The sequence below is a fragment of the Hyaena hyaena genome, unplaced genomic scaffold (assembly GCF_003009895.1).
Source record: "Hyaena hyaena isolate Hyena2069 unplaced genomic scaffold, ASM300989v1 scaffold_538, whole genome shotgun sequence".
NCBI lineage: Eukaryota > Metazoa > Chordata > Mammalia > Carnivora > Hyaenidae > Hyaena > Hyaena hyaena.
The window spans coordinates 380,627-407,732 of record NW_024081172.1 but is presented as its reverse complement, the minus strand read 5'-3'; the positions used below and the strand labels follow the sequence as shown (position 1 = coordinate 407,732).

Below are 27,106 nucleotides of genomic sequence, written 5' to 3'. Positions count from 1 at the left end.
CTGGAGCCTGTTTCAGATTCTGTGTCTCTTTCTCTCTCTGCCCCTTCCCTGTTTATGCTCTGTCTCTCTCTGTCTCTCAAAAATAAATAAATGTAAAAGAAAATTTAAATATTCAAAAAAATCATCATTGAACAACCTTGAATTAGAATACAAGGACTTTTGGATCTCTAGACTTTTATATCTTATCTGAATTCAGCCATTTTCTTACATTATACTTAACAATTTGGTTGCTTGGCTAGGAAAACAATTCCTTCTGTAGTGTCCTGAATTTATGAATAATGTCATTGTTTGATTTCCTGAAATCATATCCTATCTTCTGGAGTTATCTCTAGATTAGTCCTTTCTTTGAAGCTTCAGATTTGAATGGCTACCTGCGTGATTTACATCATCGCTTGCAAGTATTGTAGAATCTCAGATGTCAGAGTGTCCAAAGTCGAGCCTCAGATTTTCCTTTTCAAACCTTTCATTCACCTTTTCTCATCTCAGTTATTGGAACCCTTATCCTTCCAGTTCTTTAAACCAGAAACTAGATGATTATTTTGTATTTCTCTTTCTCTGTCTCTGTCTTACCCTCAGCTTGGAATTTATTAGTAAATTCTGTAAATTTCACCTTCAGACTATATTCTGAATCACTTCTTTCCACCTCACAGAAATGACCTTAGTTAATATTGTTACCTCTAGTCTAGAATTCGATAGTTGTCTCTTAACTGGTCTCCCTTTCTCTATTGTTTCCCTCCCATCTGTCCTTTCCTCAGCAACCAAAGTCATCTTTTAAGAAAATGAATTGACTTTTGTCACTCTGTTTAAACCCTGTATTTAAAACTTTTCAGTGCCTCTGTTGCATATTCTGACTTTGCCGATGAGACCTGCACGGTCTGACCCCTGCTAGTGCACTGTGCTGTCGCCACATTGGTTCTCTTTGAGTTTACCAAATGCAAGGGACTCTTTCCAGCAGGCTTTTCAGCGTGCTGTTCATTTTGCCTCAAATGCTCTTCCTTAAGCGTCTTATGTTGCTGACTCTTTATGTCACAGCTTAACTGTTACATTTTAGGAAGGCAGCTCCTGACCAGTCTAGTAGGCCTCTCCCCAAATTTTCCTTCACAGCATCAGAATCCTTTCTTTTACAGTACTTTGAATTTTGTAATTTTTTATTTATTTGTTTATAGTAAATACTTGTCTCCCCTACTGGACTGGATGCCCAATGAAAGCAAGAATTTTATTTTATTCACTGCTTTATATTCAAAGCGTAGTGCAGTGTTTTGCATTTAGATGATTAGTGAATGTTTTTGAATGAATTATTTCTTGTAATTACATGCTTGAAAAATGTATAAAAGTGTCATGTATAATAGTTTAATATAAATTATTCATTTTTGAGAGATAGAGACAGAGCAGAGCAGGGGAGGGACAGAGAGAGAGGGAGACACAGAATCTGAAGCAGGCTCCAGGCTCTGAGTTGTCAGCACAGAGCCCAACATGGGGCTTGAACCCACGAACTTTGAGATCATGACCTGAGCCGATGTCAGACACTCAGCCAACTGAGCCACCCAGATCCCCCATCATTAACTTTTAATCTAGCACATACTAGATCTTTTTGAACAGAGATGGTTAAGCAAGTCTGATTAAAATTGAAACTAGAGATTAAATTTATCATTGTAGCAGGATGATAGATATGGAAAATCGTTCATTTGTAGGCAGACTTTTAATTATATTTGTGATATCTAGATATAGGTATATATTGAACATACTATTCCCAGTGTATTGTCTCTGATTAAATGAAAAGGGAAAGGAATGTGGGGAATAGAGTAAGTGACCCTAAAGACAAATTATGGTACTCTAAAAAGCTAAACTTAAATTAAGTTTTCATTGGTTGAGAGGCATTACTAGATACATCACTGTATGTCTTATTTAAGAATAAACTACTGAAAAAAAATTTTTAATTTTGAATTGAATTCAAAAGGTATTGAGATATATAGGAGAAAGAGCCTTGGAGCAGGGTGCAAATCTCAGTCCCATATCTATGCAACTTTAGTCAAATTTCTTGACCTCTGAAGCTTCTGTGTCTTTGTGAAATAGAAATGCTGCTATCTGGCTTGTGGGACTTTAGTGAGAATTAAATGAGCTGGCTTATATAAAGCATCCAGCAGATTATTTTGCACTTAGTAGTTGCAGTTAGTATGTACTCACTAAGCTTTAGTACACTTCTCTACTCCTCAGTAAGCACAAAGTATGGTTGTCCTCATTCAGTTTTATTGCTGTACAGGATTTTCTTTCTAAGAAATAGGATTCTTCTCTTACCATACAGATTTTTTTCCTTTTTTCTTTGTGTTACTTTATGTTCTAATTCTGAGAAATGTTTAATAATGTAATGCTCCTGTGGGTGAGTCATTTTCAAACTGATTTTGACCTAAAATTAAGACAGGAACTATTTCTTAGCCACCTCTTTTTCTCTAGGTATTTTGCACAAGACATAATTCATTAGCTCTCTTTCCTGTATATTATAGGTACACATTGATTTCCCCTATCCACCCCACATCTTTAAACACCTTTGTTTTCAGGACTTTTATGTGGTATTTACAAATGCTTCAAGTCCTTAAATTATTAGATTGGTTTTATTTTCAGTCTTAAGCTTCCCATTCTCTTAATGGAATTCTTCTTTTTTTTTAATTTTTTTAAATATGTATTTATTGAGAGAGAGAGAGTACAAGAGCATGTGCAGAGTCTGGTTAGAGAGAGGGAGACAGAGGATCTGAAGCGGGCTCTGTGCTGACAGCAGAGAGCCTGATGTGGGGCTTGAACTCATAAACTGCAAGATCATGACCTGAGCTAAAGTTGGATGCTTAGCCAGCTGAGCCACCTGAGCTTAAGTGAGTTTTTTAAAAAAGAATTTGGATGTATGATGATGGTTCCAAGTATTTTTTTTTTATCTGGGATAACTTTTGTTTTATTAGGAAAGCAAAGTTTAGCTGGGGTTATATAGATACAGTAAATCAGTGAGATATTTATGGAATGTACATGTCTGCAATAGAGAAATAGAAAAAGATGTGATTCTGAATATAGATTTATAGCTACTGCCAAGCATCTCCTTTCAGTTAGTGGAACTCATAGTCAAAGCCATATAAAACAGCCCAATGACTGAAAATTGTAAACTTTAAGGACCTTTAGAAAATGTGGGTTCTTTGTTTTATAAGCAGTTCCAAAAAATACTGTAGTATATGTATTATATGCACTTTAGCCAAGTTTTCAGATCATATTGCTTGAAAAGAGCCTAAATTTAGGAGACTGAAAGCACTTGAAAAATCTGTTCTAAGTGCCTTAGAACTACCACACCGGTGATTCTTGTTAAATCTTTGCCAACTTCTTAGTTTCCAGAAAATGCATTGGCATTTACTTGAAGGGAGTATTATCTCAATCAATATTAAAAAAGTAGTTGAGGGGCGCATGGGTGGCTAAGTGTCCGATTTCAGCTTAAATCTTGATCTTGCAATTTGTGAGTTCCAGCCCCGCATCTGGCTCTGTGCTGACAGCTCAGAACCTGAGGCCTGCTTTGGATTTTGTGTGTGTGTGTGTGTGTGCGCGCGCGCGCGTGTGTGTGCGCGTGCGTGTGTGTGTGTGTGCGCGTGCGCACGCGCGTGCCCTTCTCGCTATGTCTGTCTCTCAAAATAAGTGTTTGGAAAAAAAAAAGTAGTAGAATTTCAAAGAAAAATAATTCGTTGGGCAAATTTTTGAAGTTATTTGAACTCAAAAATCTTTTATGCAATACCTGAGCAGTTGATCATAGGTTAATCTTAATTTCTTGCAGTATTACAGGTGAGGCACTTGATATCCTAATTGGGTTATGCAGATTTTGTATATTATGTAGCTCGTGTTTTTTGCTTTTAATATATTTTTGAAATGAAACATCACTTGATCATGGATGAGATTTTAATGTGGTTTTAGAAATAACTCCAGTTTTGTAAATATGTTGTAAGGTACTTTTTTTCCTTCATGCTAAATTTTCTGTTTTGCTATATATGGTAAATAACTAATTATTTGGAGACTTTTAAAACCACATATATTCAACAGTGATCTATTTTTTAAATGGTGATCTTTTCTGTTCATAGTGTGTGATCCCCATCATATTTTTATTATAGCATAAATCCCCTTGCATCTTATACGATAGTCTCTTGAGGATTGAATTGTTTACTCTTTGAGGTGAAATTCTATGTTTATTCATCATGATGGAATAGTATGATGTAGATGAAGGATTTTGGAATCAAACTGACCTAGATTCAAATTTTGCTCTGCCATTGAGCAACTCCATGGTTTTCTCAACTTAATGGTTTTCTCAACTGAAAAATGGAATGAATACTTGTTTTATAACAATGTCAAGATTAAGTCAGATTTTATACAAAGAACTGAGCATTATGATTGTCACCTGGTAGATCCTAAATCAGTTATGATTCAGGTCATTTTTTTATGTTACTTTCTATAGTAAATGACCTTATTTAATGCATATTTATCAAATGAATGGTACCTGAAGTTAAAAACTTTAATATAATTCAACAAATATAGTAAGTGCATGTTATAAGCCAACTATCACGCTTGGTGTTATGGAACAAATACATTGTCAAGTTTACAATTTAATTGGAAAGATTGGATATGTGGATATTAAATAACTGTAGAAGAATGAACAGATTAGCTTTGCAAATCTGAGTTTCTCAAGAAATAAGAGTAGAAACAAAGATATTACTGTCTCCCTAAATAAATTAAGCTCAAATTAGTTTCCTTTTACTTAGCTTTCATTTAAGAATAGAACAGTGTTAATTGTAAAGTATTTGATATTAGCTATAGTATATCATGTGTTGACCAGCACTCCCAGCTCAATGACAAATGATGCTTGATGAAGACTTTTCTTGATGTACAATAGTATAACTACTTTTGCTTTTGGAGAGATTGCAGATTTACTTGGTTTCTTGGTTTTCTGGTACAAATTAGATACTGTTCTTAAGTCAGTTTTGGCCTCTTGATACTTGTATTAAGCCAGATAATCAGTATTACAATAGACTATCAAGAGAGTAATATACCTATAATATCTGCTCTCAGATTCGTATTAGGATTTTATTAAATGTTTAAGATTTAAAATTTAAATTTTTTTAGTTGTTTAATTCCATTTGGTTATAAATTATGCACTGTCATTTTGTGAAAAATAATGAGTAGGTTTTTTTAACTTTCTGAGAAATCTGTGTGCCCTTTCTCTTTGGGAAATTGCATACCTTTATAGGTAAATGGCATTGTAGAAAGAGTACTGGTATAGAAGACCAGGGATCTAAGTTGTAGTTTCACTTGTGATTGAGTTAATAGCTCTTATCATCTACAAAATAAAAAATTTTGATCAGATAGTCTTCCAAACTATATGACTACCTTAGGTGTTTCATAAGTTTAGTTTTAAACTTTAGTGTCCCTGGATTGTAAATTTATTTTTTTGCCTAGAGAGTCTAGGATCAGATTAGCTCTTTAAATAATGAGACCTAGAGTCTAGGGGTTGCTGTCCCCAAAGTAGCTTCTTCCTAGCTGAAAGAGTTGTGGTTACTGATTTTACTCCTACTAGAAAGAGAATTAGAGAGAATGGGCATGTGGACAAGAGTGCTGTTCATTCTAGGTCAGATTGAATAGCTGCCAACAAAAGCCAAAGTGAGGCATCACAGTCCCAGACTTTAGCCTCTACTACAAAGCTGTAATCATCAAGGCACTATGGTATTGGCACAAAAACAGACACATAGACCAATGGAATAGAATAGAGAACTCAGAATTGGACCCACAAATGTATGGCCGACTAATCTTTGACAAAGCAGGAAAGGAGTACCCAATGAAAAAAAAGACAGCCTCTTTAACAGATGGTGCTGGGAGAACTGGACAGCAACATGCAGAAGAATGAAACTAGATCATTTTCTCACACCATACACAAAAATAAACCCAAAATGGATAAAGGACCTGTGAGACAGGAAACCATCAAAACCCTAGAGGAGAAAGCAGGAAACAACCTCTTTGACCTCAACCGCAGCAGTTTCTTACTTGACACATCTGCAAAGGCAAGGGAATCAAGAGCCAAAACGAACTATTGGGACCTCATCAAGATAAAATGCTTCTGCTGGCAAAGGAAACAATCCATAAAACTAATAGGCAACTGATGGAATGGAAGAAGATAGTTGCAAATGACATATCAGATAAAGGGCTAGTATCCAAAATCTATAAGGAACTCACCAAACTCCACACCAGAAAACAAATAATCTGGTGAAGAAATGGGCAGAAGACATGAACAGACACTTCTCCAAAGAAGACATCCAGATAGCTAACAGACACATGAAACGATGCTCAGCGTCCCTCATCATCAGGGAAATGCAGATCAAAACCACACTGAGATACCACCTCACACCGGTCAGAGTGGCTAAAATGAACAAATCAGAAAACTCTAGATGCTGGCGAGGATGTGGAGAAATGGGCACCCTCCTACACTGTTAGTGGGAATGTAAACTGGTGCAGCCCCTCTGGAAAATAGTGTGGAGGTTCCTCAAAAAATTAACAATAGAACTCCCCTATGACCCAGCAATAGCACTGCTAGAAATTTACCCAAGGGATAAAGGAGTGCTGATGCATAGGGGCACATGGACCCCAGTATTCATAGTAGCACTCTCAACAATAGCCAAAACATGGAAAGAGCCCAAGTGTCCCATCAACTGACGAATGGATCAAGAAGATGTGGTTTATCTATACAATGGAATACTACATGGCAATGAGAAAGGATGAAATCTGGCCCTTTGTAGCAACATGGATGGAACTTGAGGGTGTGATGCTGAGCGATTTAGTCAGGCAGAGAAGGACAAATACCATATGTTTGCACATATAGGTGGATTAGGAGGAACTTAATGGAGGACCATGGGGGATGAGAAGGGGAAAAACAGTTGGGGAGAGGGAAGGAGGCAAACCATGAGAGACTCTTGAATGCTGAAAACAAACTGAGGGCTGATGGGGATGGGGGAGATGGGAAGGGGGGTGACGGACATGGAGGAGGGTACTTGTTGGGATGAGCACTGGGTGTTATATGGAAACCAACTTGACAATAAACCATTTAAGGAAAAAACAAAGAATTCAGCAACTCTAAAAAAAAAAAAAAAAGAAAGCCAAACTGAGTGGGTTGGTAAATGAAGGTTGAAAGCTAGATATTATTTTTAGCTAATTAATCCCTACCACTACCGCTCCCTCCGTATATAAAAAATATTTATATTTTTGCCTTCCTTCCATTTTATTTCACTATATTTTAATTTTATATTTTTACCAAGTATTAAAGTGCTTTGGGATGTAGTTGTTTGAATATTGAAGGTTTTTTTGGGCTAAGAAGTCTAGCAACTTAGTTGGGTGTGGTAAGAAGAAGGTTAGAGTTGAGAAGGAAATTGTTTGGAATAAATAAATAGAGCATAAGCCTGAGTGGCAGCTGCTTATCCCAAAATATTATGATTTATTTTAGATAACGTGTCCTAAGTTCAGTTATAAGATTTAATAGGTCAGTTTCTTACCTATATAGTAAAAGTATAATTTAACATTGGGAAGAGTCTTCCAGGTTGTTGAGGATGTAATTCAGATCTTCCTCTTCATTTTTAAAACTTATTAGTCTTTAGTGCTGCTATAGACACTGGGGGGCATGTGCCCCTTCAAAACAGCATACCTGTATCCCTTGGATTATTAACTAGCAGTGCAGTTGCTGAGTTGTAGGGTAGTTCTATTTTTAATTTTTTGAGGAACTTCCGTAGTGTTTTCTAGAGTGGCTACACCAGTTTGCATTCCTACCAGCAGTGCAAAAGAGATCCTTTCTCCGCATCCTCACAAACATCTGCTGTTGCCTGAGGTGTTAATGTTAGCCATTCTGACAGCTGTCAGAATGTGGTTTTGATTTGTATTTCCCTGATGATGAGTGATGTTGAGCATTTTTTCATGTGTCGGTTGGCCATCTGTATGTCTTCTTTGGAGAAGTGTCTATTCATGTCTTTTGCCTATTTCTTCACTAGATTATTTATTTTTTGGGTGTTGAGTTTGATAAGTTTGTCATATATTTTGGATATTAACCCTTTATCAGACATGTCATTTGCAAATATCTTCTCCCATTCCATCGGTTGCCTTTTAGTTTTGCTGATTGTTTCCTTTGCTGTGTAGAAGCTTTTTATTTTGATGAGGTCCCAGTAGTTTTTGCTTTTGTTTCCCTGGCCTCTGGAGACATGTTGAGTAAGAGTTTCTGCGGCCAAAGTCAAAGAGATTTTTGCCTCCTTTCTCCTCGAGGATTTTGATGGCTTCCTGTCTTACATTTAGGTCTTTCATCCATTTTGAGTTTGTGCATGCATGCGTGTGTGTGTGTGTGTGTGTATGGTGTAAGAAAATGGTCCAGGTTTATTTTTCTGCAGGTCACTGTCCAGTTTTCCCAGCACCACTTGCTGAAGAGACTGTCTCTATTCCATTGGATATTCTTTCCTCCTTTATCAAAGATTAATTGGCCATATATTTGTGGGTCCGTTTCTGGGTTCTCTTTTCCATTGATCTGAGTGTGTCTGTTTTTGTGCCAGTACCATACTATCTTGATGATTATAGCTTTGTAATACAGCTTAAAGTCCAGGTTGTGATGCCTCCAGCTTTGGTTTTCTTTTTCAAGATTGCTTTGGCTATTTGGGGTCTTTTCTGGTTCCATACAAATTTTAGGATTGCTTATTCTAGCGCTGTGAAGAATGCTGGTATTATTTTGATAGATATTTCAATGACTATGTAGATTGCTTTGGGTAGTATTGACATTTAACAATATTTGTTCTTCCTATTCAGGAGCATGAAATATTTTTCCATTTTTTTTGTGTCTTCTTCAGTTTCTTTCATAAGCTTTCTGTAGTTTTCAGTGTATAGCCGAAGTATAGAAGGAGCCCAATATCCACTGACAGATGAATGGATAAAGAAGATGTGATATATATAGATATACAATGGAATACTACTCAGTGATCAAATAGAATGAAATCTTGCCATTTGCAAAATTAGTCAGTCAGAGAAAGACAATTATATGACTTCACTGATATGAGGACTTTAAGATACAAAACAGATGAGCATAAGGGAAGGGAAACAAAAATAGTGTAAAAACAGGGAGGGGGACAAAACATAAGAGACTAAGTCTTAAATATAGAGAATAAACAGAGGATTGCTGGATGGGTTGTGGGAGGGGGGCGTGAGATAAATGGGTAAGAGGCATTAAGGAATCTATTCCTGAAATAATTATTGCACTATATGCTAACTAACATGGATGTAAATTAAAAAATAAATAAATTATTAAAAAAACCTAAGTCTTCAGGGCACCTGGGTGGCTCAGTTGGTTAAGCGACTCTTGGTTTCTGCTCAGGCCATGATCTCATGGCTTTGTGGGTTCAAGTCCTGCATTGGGCCCTGTGCTGGCAGCATGGAGGCTTCTTGGGATTCTCTCTCTCCTCACCCATTGTCTCCCCCTCCTGCACTCACACTGTCTTTGTTTCTCTCAAAATAAATAAACTTCAAAAAAAATTTCTAAATCCCTCCCCCAAACCTTATTAGTCCTCTGTTGATTCATATTAACTGTTTATAATTCATAGAAAAAGACTAAATTAAAAAGAAAGGTTTTTTAACATGGTTTTGTTTCTATACAGTCACGGTCAGAGAGACACAGCACAGATTCTCCTGTTACGAGGAGCCAAATATCTGTCAGATAAAAATGGAGTAACGCCTCTGGATTTATGTGTACAGGTATGTTGTTAGTGTCTATTCTTAGCCTTTTATTTTATAATAGAAATTGAGATTGGTTAAAATATTTTCCCTAAAATGAGAGGGTGGTGCAAAGATTTCTATTCTGTAAAGAATATGATCTTTTTTTTGTTTTTGAGAATACAATCCTTAAATAGGAACTATGGCATTATAAGAACTGTATATTGGTATTCATCTCAGTTCCTGCCACAAGAGCTTTTAAGGCTCCTAGAATCTCCAGAGTGAGAAGAATGTCTTTTTGTACATATACGAGATGGCTGGTGGCTAAAGCCTCTGAAAGCTTCAGGAAGGAGGCTCGTTGCCAGGGGAGCCGACTGTGTGACTACAGGGCAGTGTCCCATCCCATTCCCTGGGAGGTGAGAGGGGCCGGAGATTGAGTTCAGTCATCAATGACCAATATCCTGCCTATGTAATGGAATCCGTAAAAACCCTATAAACAGGGGGTTTCTCAGGGAGCATCCAGGTTGGCTAGCACATCAAAATTGTGGGATGGTGGCATGCCCAGAGAGAGCATGGAAGCTCTGTGCCTCTTCCCACATACCTTACCTTATGCATCTCTTCCATTTGGCTGTTCCTGGGTGGTATCCTTTATAATAAGCAGGTGATAGTAAATAAAGTGTCTCCCTGAATCCTGTGAGCTGTTATCAAAAAACAGATTATCAAACCTGAGGAGCGGTTTGTGGGAACTCCTGAGTTATAGCTGGTTTATTCAGAAATATGAGTGGCCTGAACTTGTGAATGGCTTTTGAAGGAAGGGGCATTTTTATGAGACTGAGCTAACCTGTGAGGTCTGTGCTCATTCCGTATAGTTTGTGTTCGGATTGAATTAAATTGTGTGATACTCGGTTGGTGTCCACAGACAATTGGAAAATTCTTGGTGTGGAAAACCTATGCATTTAGTTTCAGACTGGCATATAGAGGAAACAAGAAGTTTTCTTATCTAGGTTTAAATCTTTTTATTTTATTCTATTGTTTTAGGGTGGCTATGGAGAGACTTGTGAAGTATTAATTCAGTATCACCCTAGGCTTTTCCAGACAATTATTCAAATGACACAGAATGAAGATCTCCGAGAAAACATGGTGATGTAATTGTGCTAATAGCTTGTAAAAGAACAAGCCTTATTCATGCTTAGCATATATGGCATTTTATAATGTGCTTGGTAATTTTATTATTACAAATATTTTAATGATTTGAAAGTCTGCATTATAGGAAGGTATAAATATATACTCATAAATTTTGTGTTAATATTTAGCCCTATGAATCTTCTGTCCTCTGGGTCTATTTTTTGCTGAAAATAATTAGAATTTTCCTCATACGGGAAAATAATGTAAGGAGGAATATCATAATATCATTAGTAATCGCTAGTTTATTGAGCTCTATATTTGTAATAGCTTTACTCTTTGAAAAATTGCAGAGTTGAGGCACCTGAGTGGCTCAGTCAGTTGAGTGTCCAACTTCAGCTCAGGTCATGATCTCACAGTTTGTAGGTTCGAGCCCCATGTTGGGCTCTGTGCTGAGAGCTAGCTCAGAGCCTGGAGCCTGTTTCAGATTCTGTGTTTCCCTCTCTCTCTGACCCTCCCCTGCTCACGCTGTCTCTCTCTGTCTCTCAGAAATAAATAAAACATTAAAAAAAAAGTTAGGGCGCCTGAGTGGAGTGAGTGGAAGTCAGTTGAGCGTCCGATTTCAGCTCAGGTCATGATCTCACAGTTCGTGGGTTTGAGCTCCGCGTCAGGCTCTGAGTGCTTGCTCAGAGCCTGGAGCCTGTTTTGGATTCTGTGTCTCCTTCTCTCTCTGCCCCTCCCCTGCTCCTGCTCTGTCTTTCAAAAAAAAAAAAAAAAATGTAAAAATAAATAAATTAATTAATTAAAAATTAAAAAAAGAGAAAAATTGCAGAATTGAAATTTTTCTTATAATTTAGAAGTTTGGAATTAAATCTCTGTAAATGAGCTTGGTGATTTCTCTTCTGTTTATATTTTCTATTGCTTTTTTACTGGGTAATTTTGAAAATGTTTATGTCATCTTATCATTGTATTAGCTTTTGTAATGCAAAGTAACTGTAAAGGACTTGATTTAAACTAATTGGCTTTGAATACTACATGGCAATGAGAAAGAATGAAATCTGGCCATGTGTAGCAACATGGATGGAACTTGAGGGTGTTATGCTGAGCGAAATAAGTCAGGCAGATAAGGACAGATACCATATGTTTGCACGTATAGGAGGATTAGGAGGAACTTAATGGAGGACTGTGGGGGAGAAGAAGGGGAAGATAGTGGGGGAGAGGGAGGAAGGCAAGCCATGGGAGGCTCTTTAATGCTGAGAACAAACTGAGGGCTGATGGGGGTGAGCGGGAGAGGAAAGGGATCACTGATGGGCATGGAGGAGGGCACTTGTGGGGATGAGCACTGGGTGTTACATGGAAACCAACTTGACAATAAACTATTTAAAAAATAAATAAAAAATAAACTAATTGGCTTTGGGATACTTTTTAAACTAATAGGTACTTAATTTCTTGATAAAGTTTAATGGATTATTGTATAACCATATTTTTTTATTTGTAAAAAATTTAGTTACGACAAGTTCTGGAACATTTGTCTCAGCAAAGTGAAAACCAGTACCTGAAGATTCTAACAAGCCTTGCTGAAGTTGCCACAACAAATGGCCATAAACTGCTTAGGTAAGTGTTTGAAAATATAAGCAAATCAGTATGTGGCAGAATCTGTCAGCTTTGTCTCCTTTCAGCTTTTCTGGGAATAGTTTATTTTGTTGGATATTTTTGTCAGTGGTAAGATGTTCTAAAATTCTGCTGACTTACTGTTTTGTTTTAAAGGACCAGAGCAGGGCGCCTGGGTGGCTTAGTTGGTTAAGCAGTTGGCTTCATGACCTCAGGTCATGATCTCGTGGTTCATGGGTTCGAGCCATGCATCGGGCTCTGTGCTGACAGCTCAGAGCCTGGAGCCTGCTTCAGATTCTGTGTCTCCTTCTCTCTCTCCCCTTCCCCTGCTCACTCTCTGTCTCTCAAAAATAAAATAAACAAACAAAAGAGTAAAATAAATAAAGGACCAGAGCAATCAGCTATTACTGGGAGATTTTAGTCTTTTTAGAGAGAAGGAAAATAAGGATTATTTAAGTGGATTTGGACATAGTTTTCTAAAGTTTTATAAAATGATACATTAGTCATCTAAGTAAACATACATGAAGAAGAATCAAGAAAATTTAGGAGTCTTTTGTTGTTATTGTTGTTCCTCCCCAAAGAAAATAGTTTGGGAATCGTGATTGCTAATTTATATAACTCCGGGTATAGGCTACCGTTCAGGCTCTCAGTATCCCTTCATGATTCCTTACAAAGATTTTACCCTAATCTGTCCCCCTTTTTTCAGTTCTTTATTCTTTCCAACAGATGCTATGGTTTTAATGGCTGATTGTTATATTTTTGAAGGTAATGCCTTTATATTACTTGCATTTTTATATATGCCTTTTCCTGCAGCTGTACTTTATTGTATATAGTTCGCTGTCCCAATTAGGAATAGACAGCCGTTTAGAAAAGGTTAATGTGTTCTTTCTTATCTTATAAGCTTGGCCTGCTCCTAATATGGAGCTTTCCCCTGTGCAGTTTTCATTTCACTTCTCTTAATATACCAACAATCTTAGAATAGGTCATGGTCTTCTCTCATCTCTGTGGTTGCAACTAGAGTTTCTTCCTCCCAGCTCCATGCTATTTCTATAAATCAGCTACATTGTCAAGTCCATTATGTTAGCCCCTTGTTTCTGTCTTTCTTTGGGCTTTTCATATACTCAGACCAGAATCATACTCTGTACCATTTACGCAGAAGGATCTTTGCTAGGCCCCTTACACTTCATGGTACCAAGGTCACCCTCTTGTGTTCTTTTAGCCAGTAAGTCTTTCTTCAGTTCTACTCACGATACTATTTGCTAATTTTTATAATTCAGTTTCTAACTTTGAGACTACTTAAGATTCTTTCTATGGGAGTCACTGAATTTCAGCTTTATATAATGTTCTCATTTTCTTTAGTCATTTCCATTGATCCATTTATTTGATGAGAGTTTTCTGTGATTTAGACATAGTAAATAAATAAAGGCATGGCTCAGGAGTCTGCTAGACTCAGGTTTAAATCCAGATATCACTATTTACTGTGTGAGCTCAGCAAGTAACTGTTTTGAATTTCCCTTTTTTGTTTGCCCATCTATCTAATACATATTTTTGAGGGCCTACTATCCCCTAGGCCATCTGGTAGGTGATTGTGAATAAAACAGACAAGATCTCTTCCTATATTTAATTTACAGCCTAGTCAGGATTTTATTTCCTTGTTGGAAAATGGTAGTAAATATCTTCTTAATGAATTGTTGTAAACATGCAGTGATAAGATACTGGGAAGTGCCAAGCACAGTGTTTGGCACATAGTAGAGATGGTGATGATGATTATATAAATGGAAAATGCCAGAGATCATGATCATGATTGTTTTAAACATCCTGTTTTCCTATATTAGGAAACTAGCCTGGTTTTTTTCCTACTTAAATCTTTGTCCTATTTTTTTGCTTTTCCAAGTAATGAGAAAGCCTCTTTTTTTTATATTTTTATTTTAAGTTCACCTTTAATACTTTATAACCAGGAACTAAGCTAAGGAGCATTGAAATACATTATTTTGTCTAAACCTCACAATAATTTTGTTATTTAGGTAGTCATTTCCATTTTACATAAAAGAAAACTGAAGTTAACAATTTACCAAGCTAATACATAGAAGAACAAGGATTCCTATTCTCATTAATAAAGAGCAGATTTGGGTTCCAGTGTAGCTCTTAAAAGCAACAGGGAGATTAGTGGAACAGAATAGGGTGGGGAAAAAGGGAGCCATGGCCCAAACAAGTTTTAAAACTATTTTACTAAATTGTACTGCCTCATCACTTACAATGTTAAATTGCAAAATTTCAGATTTTGAAATTTCATTTCAAATATGAAATCTATTAATTATGGCCATTTTGGGGTTCTAAGTATCTTTTTCTTTTATTTTTTAAATGTTTATTCATTTTTGGGGGGAGCGCAGAAGGAGGGGGACAGAGGATCTGAAGCAGGCTCTACAGTAACAGCAGTGAGATCATGACCTGAGCCGAAGTTGAATGCTCAACCTGCAGAACTATCAAGTGCCCCTAGGTATCTTTTTCTTGAGATTGGTAATGAGTGTTGGTTATTAGAATTATATTAGAGTTTATTGTGTTTACTGTTTTGGAAAATCCTGTGTTTCTCCTTTACTACCTTTACCTGATACTACTACCACACTCGCCAGTTGTGTGGGTTCTTTATTCCCCACACCAATCAATTCTTTAGCACCAACTGGTATACAGTTTAAATCAGCTTTGAAAAATATCCACATAGAGATACATCATATCTCATAGGTTAAGGACTCATTCCTAGGAGACTGCTCCCACTTTTAGATGCCAAGTAGGTCCCTAGGTTAGCCATAACTTCTGTCTGACTTCACTACAAATTGGAGGTTCTCATGACCTCCTTCCCTTTGGGTTTGGTTATATTTTTGAACAGCTCACAGTATTCAGGGAAATACTTACTTAGACTTACCACTCTATTAAAAGATATAAATGATGGAGATGATCAGCCAGATGAAGAGACTCATAGGAAAAGTTATTGGAGGATCTCGAGCATGGGAACTTCTGTCTGCATGGAATTGAGGGTGTCACCCTCCCAGTATGTAGATGTGTTCACCAGTCTGGAAGATCACTGATGGAGGTGACCCGCCTCCCTCCAGGAGTCCACTAAGGTTCACCTCAGTAGAACAAAAGACACTGCTGTCACCCAGGAAATTACAAGGGATTTAGGAATTCCGTATCGGGAACTGTGGTCAAAGACCAAATATTAGAATAAAACATGTTCCTAGTGCTCTTATCACTTAGAAAATTATGAAGGTTCTAGGAGCTTTGTGCTGAGAACCGGGAGTAGAGACCAATATATATATTTTCTATTGTCTCACAACTGCCAAGGTAGATAAAGAGGATCTCAAATACAAATTTTTCCCCCTGCCAGTTTATGTTTCCTCGTACTTTCGCAAATTGTCTTCCTTTTGTTCATTCATTTATGAATCATTTTATGCTTCTTACCCCACAATGTAATGTAATTTTGACCACTTTAATAGAAATTTTAATTAAGAAAACTGATTCAAATATATATTAAGTGACAGTTGAGATGTTGATTATTAGCTTTTTAAAAAATAGATAGCCTTTTGTCTAACTAGTTCTGGGAATACTTGCTAATGATAATATATTTTTTAAAAAATAGTTTATGTTTTTTAAAATTTATTTTTGAGAGAGAGAGAGAGAGAGGCTGAGAGAGAGGGAGACACAGAATCTGAAGCAGGCTCCAGACTCAGAGCTGTTAGCACAGAGCCCAATGCAGGGCTCGAACTCATGAACCGCGAGATCATGACCTGAGCCAAAGTCGGACACTCAACCAACTTAGCTGCCTAGGCACCCCTAGATAATAAATATTTATTTGCGGTCCTTTTTGCACATAATATGTTTGACTAAATAAGTGAATATTTTGCTTTCTGTATACTTATGATTAAAGATAAAGATAGTTATCAATGTGCAAATGAACAGAGAATTCACAGCTGTTTGCTTAGTAAGACATTGAATGATAGTATACTTTTATATAAACCAAAGGTAAGTTCATTGATAGGGCTTTGAATTAGGAAACTCATGTTAAAATTTTTATATTGAGATCTTATGGGTTGGGAAGAAATTACCATTTTATTCAAGTAGAGAGCGATATGATGTTTAGATTTTATGATCTTTTTGTATAACACTAAAGATATTTCACTTGTTGTAAAGTGAAAAATAGCATTTCTTAGATCAGTGATTCAGTTTGGAAGAAGTTTAAACTGGTTATAGTAATATAAAATTATTAGATGGTATTAATAATTGAGAGTGATATTCAGATTCCATTATTAAGAAAATACTTCGTAAGTCATGAAATATTTTATAGATCAGTTATTTAAATCTTTAAATATATGGTAATTTTGCAGAGGAAGGTCAAATTTACCTCTTTCTCATAGAAATTAAATTAGAGAGTTTTCATAGTTAATTTTTCCAAGAGTCACAACACAATGAAAGAAGGATAGTTTCAGCCAAATTACATTTCTGTTTTGTCAGTCTCAACAATCTTATGATATGAAATTAGCAACACTTCATAAATTAAATATATATAAAAATCAATGCAAAGGTACTAAAACAAAAAGTTTTGCTAATATGATGTAGCTCTCCCAGTTCAGTATGGATAGCACTAACTGTCATATTTTAGTAACAGTTATAACTGATGGCTAATTTTTATTGATTATTTTTAACAATTTAATAATTCTTAGAATGAGAAACAAAGAATGTTGAAGTGAAAATGTCAGGAAATTTTGGGTTCACATATCACCAGCATAGAAAACACCTTCTAGTTGGCACTTACACATTGGAATTCTTAGAATTAGGTATTTTCTATATTTCCACATTACTAATCCATTGTATTTCATTTTATTTTATTTTATTAATTTATTTTCTAAATTTATTTTGAGAGAGGCAGTGAGTGGGGGAGGGGCAGAAAGAGAAGAGACAATCCCAAGCAGGCTCTGCACTGCCAGAATGGGCCCTGATGTGGGGCGTGAATCCAAGAACTGTGAGGTCTTGGCCTGAGCTGAAATCAAGAGTTGGGCACTTCCAACTGAGCCACTCAGCACCCCACTAATCCTTTTAATTATTATTGACGTATAGTTGACATAAAATATTATATTAGTTTCAGGTGTACAACATAGTCATTCAATAATTCCATGTTAGTCAGGGCTCATCATGATATGCGTAGTCCCTATATGTCACCATACAGTGTTATTACAGGATTATTAAATATATTCCCTATGCTGTTCTTTTCATCTCCTTGACTTTTCATCTCAATGGTGAAATACACTTAGGGGAAGTTAGGGTAAGCTTTGATAATTTATGTGTGCAGTTGTAACCATTCTGCCCCAAAGTTTATGTAACTCTTTTAAAAAATTTTTTTTAATGTTTTATTTATTCTAGAGACAGAGACAGAGAGGCAGAGCATGAGTGGGTGAGGGGCAGAGTGAGAGAGGGACACAGAAATCGAAAGCAGGCTCCAGGCTCTGAGTTGTCAGCATAGAGCCCAATGCGGGGCTCGAACCCACGAACTGTTGAGATTATGACCTGAGCTGAAGTTGGACACTTAACCGACTGAACCACCCAGATGCCCCTATGTAGCTCTTTACTCTGCTTTTGTGTAACTGTTGTAATAGAAGATAATTGATGTTAAGGATTCCAAATTAAAGAACCTCCTGAACAACAACAAACATTTTTTTAAAGATCTGTCATTAGATTCAGTACAGATTTATCCTAACACCTACAATTTTCTCTATGGAAGAGTAGTTGATTGATATTTGTAATGATGAGCAATTCCCAGGCACTATAAGATTCTGAAGGGCTTTTTGATTTGTCAAAGAAGTTTATATTATATTCAATATTGTTGTGTTAATTGGATTTGAGTTCTTTTTTCTTCATAGTGGTATGTATATCCTATATTTATGTAGAGTCATAGGATGACCCATTATGTAGAGAATCTCCCTGATGCTGATAGTCACTTTAAGATTATTCAATTTGTAAGTGTTCTACTTATGTGAACAATTGGTTACTAATCTCAGGTGAGGAAGGGAAATGAAGTTTTGGATAGAAAAAGGAGAAAGTTCAGCTTCTACAATGGAGTCGTAGTTTGACTTAAGAACACAATCAGCTGGGGCACCTGGGTGGCTCAGTTGGTTGGACTGATCTCGCAGTCCATGGTTTCGAGCCCTGCGTGCTGACAGCTCAGAGCCTGGAGCCTGCTTTGGATTCTGTGATTCCCTTTCTTTCTGCCCCACCCCCACTCAAGCTCGCTCTCTGTCTCAAAAATAAAATAAACATTAAAAACAAAAAGAACACAATCATTGTTTCTATTATCTTTTCTCTGAAATGTTCTCAGAGTTCTAAAGACTCAATTTAATTTATACATATACTTTTGGAAATGAAAGAGATTACCTAAAGTTGATGCCTCAAGAAACCAAATGTTGGGGCTTTCCTTCATATTTATGCTTTGATTATTGGTTCTATTCAGATTGCTTAAACATTAACAATTCATTCATATGCAATCTAAATAATGTATAACAACTTCCTGTTAAACACAACATTTCATCCCCTATCATGATAGGAAAGGAACTTCACTAGTTATATTAGGAAGCAGATGATTAATGTCATGGAAATGTTTTAAATTAAGTGTTTGAAGATGTAATTTGTTTTATTCTACCTAACCTATTCATACTTTAACTTTTATTTTCAGCTTGTCTAGTAATTATGATGCTCAAATGAAGAGCCTTTTAAGGATTGTGAGGATATTTTGTCATGTCTTTCGAATTGGTCCATCCTCTCCCAGTAATGGAATCGATTTGGGCTACAACGGGAATAAAACTCCAAGAAGCCAGGTGTTCAAGGTCAGAAAAGTATATGATGTTTTTAAGAAGATAGACCAAAAAAGAGATGAATTTGACAAAGCATGCATTCATTAATTGGAAACCTCATGAACTAAGTTTGGTTCATACTCGTATCATGTTTTAAGTTAGACACTTTTCTCCTTAAATCCCTTTCTAATCAACAATGAGTCTTAAGTGGTGAGCTTTCTGTATTTTTCTTACAAGTAACATTTTAATTCCATTAGTGTTGTATTCAAAGGGTAAAGATACTCAGTGTTTAAATCTATGTTTTTTTTTTATTGGATTATAGGTTTTAAATGTGGCAATATACAGCCATCATGCTTTTTAAAAAATCATTCAGAAGTAAAGAAAATAACTAGTTTTCTTTTTTTCCTTGTGTCCATTTTCTTCTTAAGTTTTTATTTTAATTCCAGTTAGTTAACATACAGTGCTATGTTAGTGTCAGGTGTACAGGATAGTGATTGAACAATTCCATACATCACCTAGTGCTCATCACAAGTGTCTACCTTAACCTCTATCACCTATTTACCTATTTAACCCATTCCTCCTCCTCCCTCCCTTCTGAAAATGATAGTTTCTATTTAGAGTTTATTATCACACGTGTTATGTGTGTGTCCATGTGTGTGTTTTAAAAGTAAGTTTACTTTCATTTCCTGGATTTACTACCAATTCCTGGGATCACTTCAAGGAAGAATCACTGAGGTATTTTCTTTTCTCTTTTAAAAAAAATTTAAAATATTTACTTAATTTATTTTGAAAGAGAGAGAGAGAGAGCACGAGCAGGGGAGGGACAAAAGGAAGGGGGAAGGAGAGAGAGAATCCCAAGCAGGCTATGCACAGTCAGCATAGAGCCTGATGCAGGATCAGTCTCATAAACTGTGAGATCATGACCTGAGCCCAAATCAGGAGTTAGATGCTTAAGTGACTTAATCACCAGGCACCCTGAGATATTTTCTTAAAATATTTTGTTTTGCTTCATCTGCTTCCTGTAAGACAGTGCTGCTACCCAAGTTAAATTATAATTTTATGTTATAATGAATGTGGCTGTCATTGCTATTGTTAAGGCTTTTTTTGAGACATATTTTTAAATATCTCAGATTTTGGACAAATGTGTAACTTTATAATTGTTTTCTATTAGATTTTTTAAAGGTAATTTATCTTAAGAAATTTTTATGGTATAAAATTTTCTTTTGGGTTCACAAGGGCTTATATTTCTTTAAATAGTGCTTTGAGGGACACCCGGGTGGCTCAATCGGTTAAGTGTCTTAACTTTGGCTCAGGTCATGATCTCACAGTAGTGGGTTTGAGCCCCACATCAGGCTCTGTGCTGACAGCTCAGAGCCTGGAGCTTGTTTTGGATTCTGTGTTTCCCTCTCTCTCTTGCCTCTCCCCCTCTCGCTTTCTGTTTATGTCTCTCAAAATAAAGACTTAAAAAAATAAAAAGATAAATAAAAATAGTCTTTTGAGTATAAATATAGGTTATCTATCCAAAAAGTGACATAAACATTTTTATGTGTCACTTCCTCAAAAATTACTCCTGATTGACAACTTTACTGTCTGTAAAATTTGAACTAAAACTAATGACCCATATTAAGTGATTGTTACATGGAATATTTTGGGCACTTATAAGTGCTTTGTAAGCATTTTGACCCTGGTAGATTCTTTAATAGCTAAAATAGGTATAATAGGCTTTTAGAAAGGTGTGGGTAAGGGTCTTGCATCTCTGTGTGTGCTTCACTGTTTTTTAAAGAATTAGTGTAGAAAAGAGTTTTCATCTGTGTGTATGTATGTGAGAGAGATTCTTATTTTTCTTTCTTTTTTTCCCCTATTGTGCCACCTCCTGGAAGAAAGCAGTTATACATCTTTTTGTCATTCAAATTTTGGCTTTTCGCATGCCACTTCCTCAACACTAGTTTGGAGTGATAACCCAAGGTCTTTGCAAAATTTGAGTCTAAATATTGACACACTATTTTGTCAGTATTATTTTAAGTGAGTTTTACTACTGAAACATTCACATTACATGCAGTTAATGTATTCTGGTGTGGCTCATGCTGATTTGATTTTCTTTTTATCTTTTCTACTTCTCTCTAATGATGAAAGAAAATCAAATCAGGTATAGATAAAGTCACTCTTATCCAGATTGGGTATGGATTATATTCACTATTGTCTGTTTTTTGTTGTTGGTGGTGGTGGTTAAAATTTGAGTCTGCTGTGTGTTTGCTAATATCAGAAAATAAGTATGTGTTAATTAGAAGCCTCTCTATAAGAATTTCATGCTTGATTTAAAATGTTAGTTTTCTGTCTAGCCTGTACTGGTATAACAGAGAAGAAAAGGGTATCACTAGTTTTCTTTGAGCTTTTCTTTTATGAAATCTAAACTATGTTTTGATTGTCATATATCAATGACATATATAATATAAAAAGGTCTTTTTTCTCTATTTTATTTCATTTGTTAGTATCTTTTTTTTTTTAAGGGATTGTTTTCTGCATCATTGACAACTGCTTTTGCCTTTGACCATTATTATTATTTTTTAAATTTTGACCTTACACTTCAGTAAAACATTTTTATTACAAAACTCATCTAAATTTTTTTTTAAAAATTAAATGTTACTCTTAAAAATTTATTGGTCTCTTTCCATATAATTTTATGAATTAAGTATAGACAGGAAGCTGACAAAATGATCTGCCCTCCCACTTACAAGGATAAAAAATAGAAATTGTAATGTCATCTAATTTATATAAAGTCTTCTGTTCATTGTGGGGTAATTCAGAGTTGTAAAGATCTTCACCATTTCCTGAGCTCCTGCGATGTTAGACTAGAAATACCATTTTAATTTTTACCACATTTTGTCTAAGGTAGCAATTGATCCCTACTTTCCATTTCATTAACTAGATATTCTAACATGTCACTTTTAGGAGTAACTAATGGGTTTTCCATTAAGAATGAGTGGGTTTATAGGCCGTGTGGTTTTAGTAGGTGAAATTGTTTAACATCCTGTTATTAGTTTTCTGATTTACCTTAGAAATACTTTAAGTTAATCTTATTTTTTCTTTTTCTTTTTTTTTTTTTTTAGTGTTTTTTATTTATTTCTGAGAGAGAGAGACAGGATAGCAGGGGAGGGTCAGAGAGAGAGGGAAACACAGAATCTGAGACAGGCTCAGGCTCTGAGCTAGCTGTCAGCACAGAGCCTGACACGGGGCTCGAATCCATAAACCGGGAGATCATGACCTGAGCAGAAGTCAGATATTTAACCAACTGAGCCACCCAGGCACCCCGGAATCCTTTAAGTTAATCTTAACACTAGCTATTTTTTCAGTGTTAAGAGATTTTTATCTAGTGCCTTGGGAACTTTGGAGCAGCTGAAGAAGGTAGTTATGGTTATTGAAGCCATGTGAACATGGGGAAGACAATTTAAACTTCCTGAATCTTGATAATGGTCTTCTTTTGTGAATAGTAAGCTGTGACTATTAACACTTACACAGAATTATAATTGGGAAAATTTGGAAACTAAGAAAGACTGAGAAACTTTTAACTTTAAAATCTTTTATTTTGGGTTGTAACATTTGACATTATCAAATTGAGAATAGTGAGACTATTTCAAGATACTATTAAATTTCAAGATACTATTTCAAGATACTGTTAAGGAACTTAATTTAGTAATGCTTTCCTGTCAAATTTGTATCTTACATTGGTACATGGATCTTAAATTTTTAAAAATTGTCCAGCAAGTTTGAGATTATGTATTATAGCTTTGAAATAGAACTTAAAATGTTTTGAAAATTATGTATGATTTTCATTATTATGAAATGAAGCAGTATTTCACACTGGCGAGATCCGCTGTATCCATAGTCATTGACTCATTTTTCAGTAATAGTTGATATATATGGTGTTTTATATATATTTATATTTTTTGGTGCTTTGTATCTTAGCTACTTTTTTAAGTGCATCCACTTTAATCTAGCTATTCCTTTTTAAAAAAATACTTATTTTTTAATTTATATTTAAGTTAGCATATAGTGCAGCAATAATTTTAGGAGTAGATTCCTTAATGCCCCTTACTCATCCCCTGTCCCACAGCCCTCCGTTCTCCATATTCAAGAGTCACCCATGTTTTGGACCCCTCCCTGTTTTATATTAATTTTGCTTCCCTTCCCTTATGTTCATTTGTTCTGTATTCTAAAGTCCTCATATGAGTGAAGTCATATGATATTTGTCTTTCTCTAATTAGTCTTAGCAAAGACCCTCTAGTTCCATCTACATAGTTGCAAATGGCAAGCTTTCATTCTTTCTGATTTAGCTTAATGTTTTTTCATCATTATCATTTAGGAATATAAAAAGCATCATAGACAAAGCTTGAAATGGTTTATTTTTAATTTTAAAAATTTATTTTAATCCTTTTTATCTGTGGCTGCTGCCACAGTTAGAAATTAAAGTTATTTTCACAGTACTCTTTTGTTGCTGAGGCATGAACTTTGTGAACAGCTCTTCAAAGGAACAATTCTCTAGGTAAAAATATCTTGAGGTTGGGATTTAGTTTTAACACATGTGTGAATGAAGAAAGAAAAGAAGAAAAAGAGAAAAGTAAAGAAAGGCCTAAGATGACTTACTACTACTTTTTTCTCCTCATTCTCTTTTAATTTTTGTTGTGTTCCTTTATTGAAACTCTTTCTAGAACTTTCATTTTTACACAAATCTGGGGTTTAAAAATTATTTCTGTATTACTCAAAACTTGCCTTTAATTTTTGCATATTGTCAGTGTTTAAAAATAGGATTACTGGGGTGCTTGAGTGGCTTAGTCAGTAAACATCTAACTCATGATCTCAGCTCAGGTCCTGAGCTCAGGGTTGTGAGTTTGAAGCTCTCTTTGGGCTCCATGCTGGGTGTGGAGCCTACATTAAAAAAAGAGAAAAAAAAAAAAAAAGAAGAAGAAGAAAAGAAAAAAGTAGGATTGTTGCTGCTTCAGCCTCAGTGCTCTCATCTGTGTGAGCAGCAGGTATCATTTCTTGCCTTGGGCTTCATCTCTATTCAGTGTGTGCTGATTTTCTGGGGTTCAGCCCTTCTCATTTAGAGGCCAATTATTCCTTTTGCCTTTTGTTTCAAGAAGTTTTATATTACCACCTGTTCTTTCTATTTTGGATATTCATTTCGTGACGTAAAGCTAAAAGTTTTGCTGACATAAAATTTTTTTTTTCATCCTTTACAGCAGGTTTAATGTTTTGCTCATGAGGAGAATTAAGACATTTTCGGTGCAGGTATCATGTCAGTGTTTATGGCAGCTGGTGCCTCTTACCCTTCCTTTGAAGCAGCTCAGGGATCCTGAATCTTGAAGCTGCTATGCCTAGCCATGGAAAAGCCCTCTTTGTGGGGAGAGGGGTGATTATTTCAACCTGAGAGAGTATAATCAATTTCTCACTTTGCCGGCCTGTTTATTTAGTATGTACTAACTAAATGTTTGTGGAATGAAGGGACTAGGTTTTTGTTGGTGATAGTGGGGGCCCTTTGCTTTATTTTGTTTTGTTTTCTGCTTTTTGGTTTAATGTTTAATTGAAGATTTGGGGCTAGTTGAATTATTTGCAAATCTAGTAAGTCAAATATTCTCAAAAAGAAAGTGTTCTGTAAACCTGAAGAAAAGCTGAACATATAGCAGAGGAACTTGTTAGAAAATAATGATAAAGAATTTCCTGGAAGAACACATTATTTAAACATTTCCTAAACTTCCAAATATGGTTGTGTAATCTTTTTCCATAAAGTAAGATTTTACTATTTAAAAGTAACATTTCTTTTGGTTGAAATATTATAAGTCTTGAAATATTGTGGGTCTCTCTGAAACGCATGGTCTAGTTTGTAGCATTCTGTGATCCTATGAGAAACAAAAAGATTAACTCCTACATTTATTTGCAGAAAGAGAGTTTATCATTCTCAATAGTAATATTTAAAATGGTATAGCTTTTCCGCGCCACTCTCCTCCCTCCTCCCCCCCACTTCTTTGCCAGTGTGTCTGTTTCCCACACTGTCCTCAGGGCTCCCAGCTCCTGCCAAGCTAGTGCCTCCATTGTTTCTCTCCAGCTGCCGTCACGATTATCTACCCAGACCTCATCAATCATGATGAGATGTTCTCTGACATCTTCAAGATCTGGAAGATCACAGATGGGTTGTGCCTGGAGGTAGAGGGGAATGTGGTCAGTAGGACTGAGGGTAACATTGGTGGCTCATTCATTGGTGGAGATGCTTCCACTGAGGGTCCCATGTATAAAGGTACCAAAAGCACAGTAATCGCTGGTGTTGATGTTGTCATGAACCATCACTTGCAGGAAACCACCATCATAAAAGAAGCCTACAAGAAGTACATCAGAGATTACAATAAAATCAATCCATGGCAAACTTGAAGAGCAGAGGACAGAAAGAGTAAAACTTTTTATAACAGGGCCTGCAAAATGAATCAGGCATATACTTCCTAATTTCAAAAACGACCAGTTCTTTATTGGTGAAAACATGAATCCAGATGGCACAGTTGCTGTGATGGACTACCGCAACGGTGGTGTGACCCTATATATGTCCTTTAAAGATGGTTTAGAAATGGAAACATGTTAAGTAAGGAGTTTGGCTGTTACTTTGGATGTATCCCTGTTGTCATAACTGGCAGCTCCTCATCCACACAACACCAGGACTTAGAACAATGGGACTGACATCGTCTTGAGCTCTTCAGTGATTCTGACCTTGATTTATTTGGAGTGGAGTCATGTTTTTAAGAAAAACAAAACAAAACATGTAGATTATCTGAAAATGAAATGCATTTAAACTCATTTGAGAGAATGGCCTTTTCGTTTAATACATGTTTAAATCCACTCTGTGTAGTGTCCTGGAGAAGCTAGAGCCTGGTTGTAGACTGCTGCTAGAAAGCATGAGACTGCCTGCAGATAAGTCTAAAGTGAGAACTACTTCTGGGACTGCAGTATAAAAAACAGGAATCCAAAGCCTTAATTCTGAGTTCAAGTAAAGGGAAAGACCATGCTCATAACTGTGCCAGTATTTGCAGTGGATTCCTTATACAGCTCTTCACCTACAAACCGAAGTAGTGAACTCTGGAAGAGATTATCCAAAGAATAAAAAGAGATTAATATAGTTGGAAGCAAAAACAAAACAAAACAATAGTGTAGGAATAAAGGAGCATTTAACTACTATCCTTCTCTCCCAGCCTGACTGTTTTTACTTGAGTTAAAAATGTTTTAGCAGGTCTTTTTCCTCCCAGTTTTATTGATGTATAATTGACGTATAACCTTGTGTAAACTCAAGGTGTATAATTTGACAATTCGATACACGTATACATTACCATGATAAGGTCAGTTAACACTTCCTTCACTTACCTTATTAGCATTTTCTTGTTGTTATGGTGACCACATTAAAGCTTGACTTTCATAGTAACTTTTAATTTATAGTACAATATTGAAAACTAGACATGATGTTGTATATTAGATCCCTGGTAGCATATGTTTTGAGAGTAGTTGAGTATTTATATTTCTGCTGGTTAAAAATTACTAGCTTTAGGGATGATGTATATATTTAATCTTCTTGAGTACTTAGTCCTGTTGTAGCATTTGTGATTACATAATATTTTAAGAAAATTTCATTTGCTCTTAATTTTCAAAAGACATTTCATTATTCTTCTTTTTTTTTTTTTTTTTTTTAATTTCTAGGAGAGAGAGAGAGAGTGTGTGTGAGCAGGGGAGGGTCAGAGAGAGAGGGAGTCACAGACTGAAACAAGCTCCAG

The 27,106-nt window shown here is 35.8% G+C and overlaps 1 protein-coding gene and 1 pseudogene across 5 annotated transcripts in view; both read left to right on the top strand.

Moving 5' to 3' along the window:
- The window catches only part of HACE1 (HECT domain and ankyrin repeat containing E3 ubiquitin protein ligase 1), a 125,987-nt gene that overhangs the window by 38,554 nt on the left and 60,327 nt on the right, over nucleotides 1-27,106 (top strand). For all 5 annotated transcript variants that reach the window (XM_039255690.1, XM_039255692.1, XM_039255689.1 and 2 more), the window contains 4 exons: nucleotides 9,681-9,777; nucleotides 10,774-10,875; nucleotides 12,365-12,471; nucleotides 19,187-19,337. In XM_039255690.1, coding sequence (XP_039111621.1) covers nucleotides 9,681-9,777; nucleotides 10,774-10,875; nucleotides 12,365-12,471; nucleotides 19,187-19,337 — 457 coding nt within the window. The remainder of the gene's footprint in view (nucleotides 1-9,680; nucleotides 9,778-10,773; nucleotides 10,876-12,364; nucleotides 12,472-19,186; nucleotides 19,338-27,106) is intronic.
- On the top strand, nucleotides 23,804-25,929 carry LOC120247669 (annotated as a pseudogene).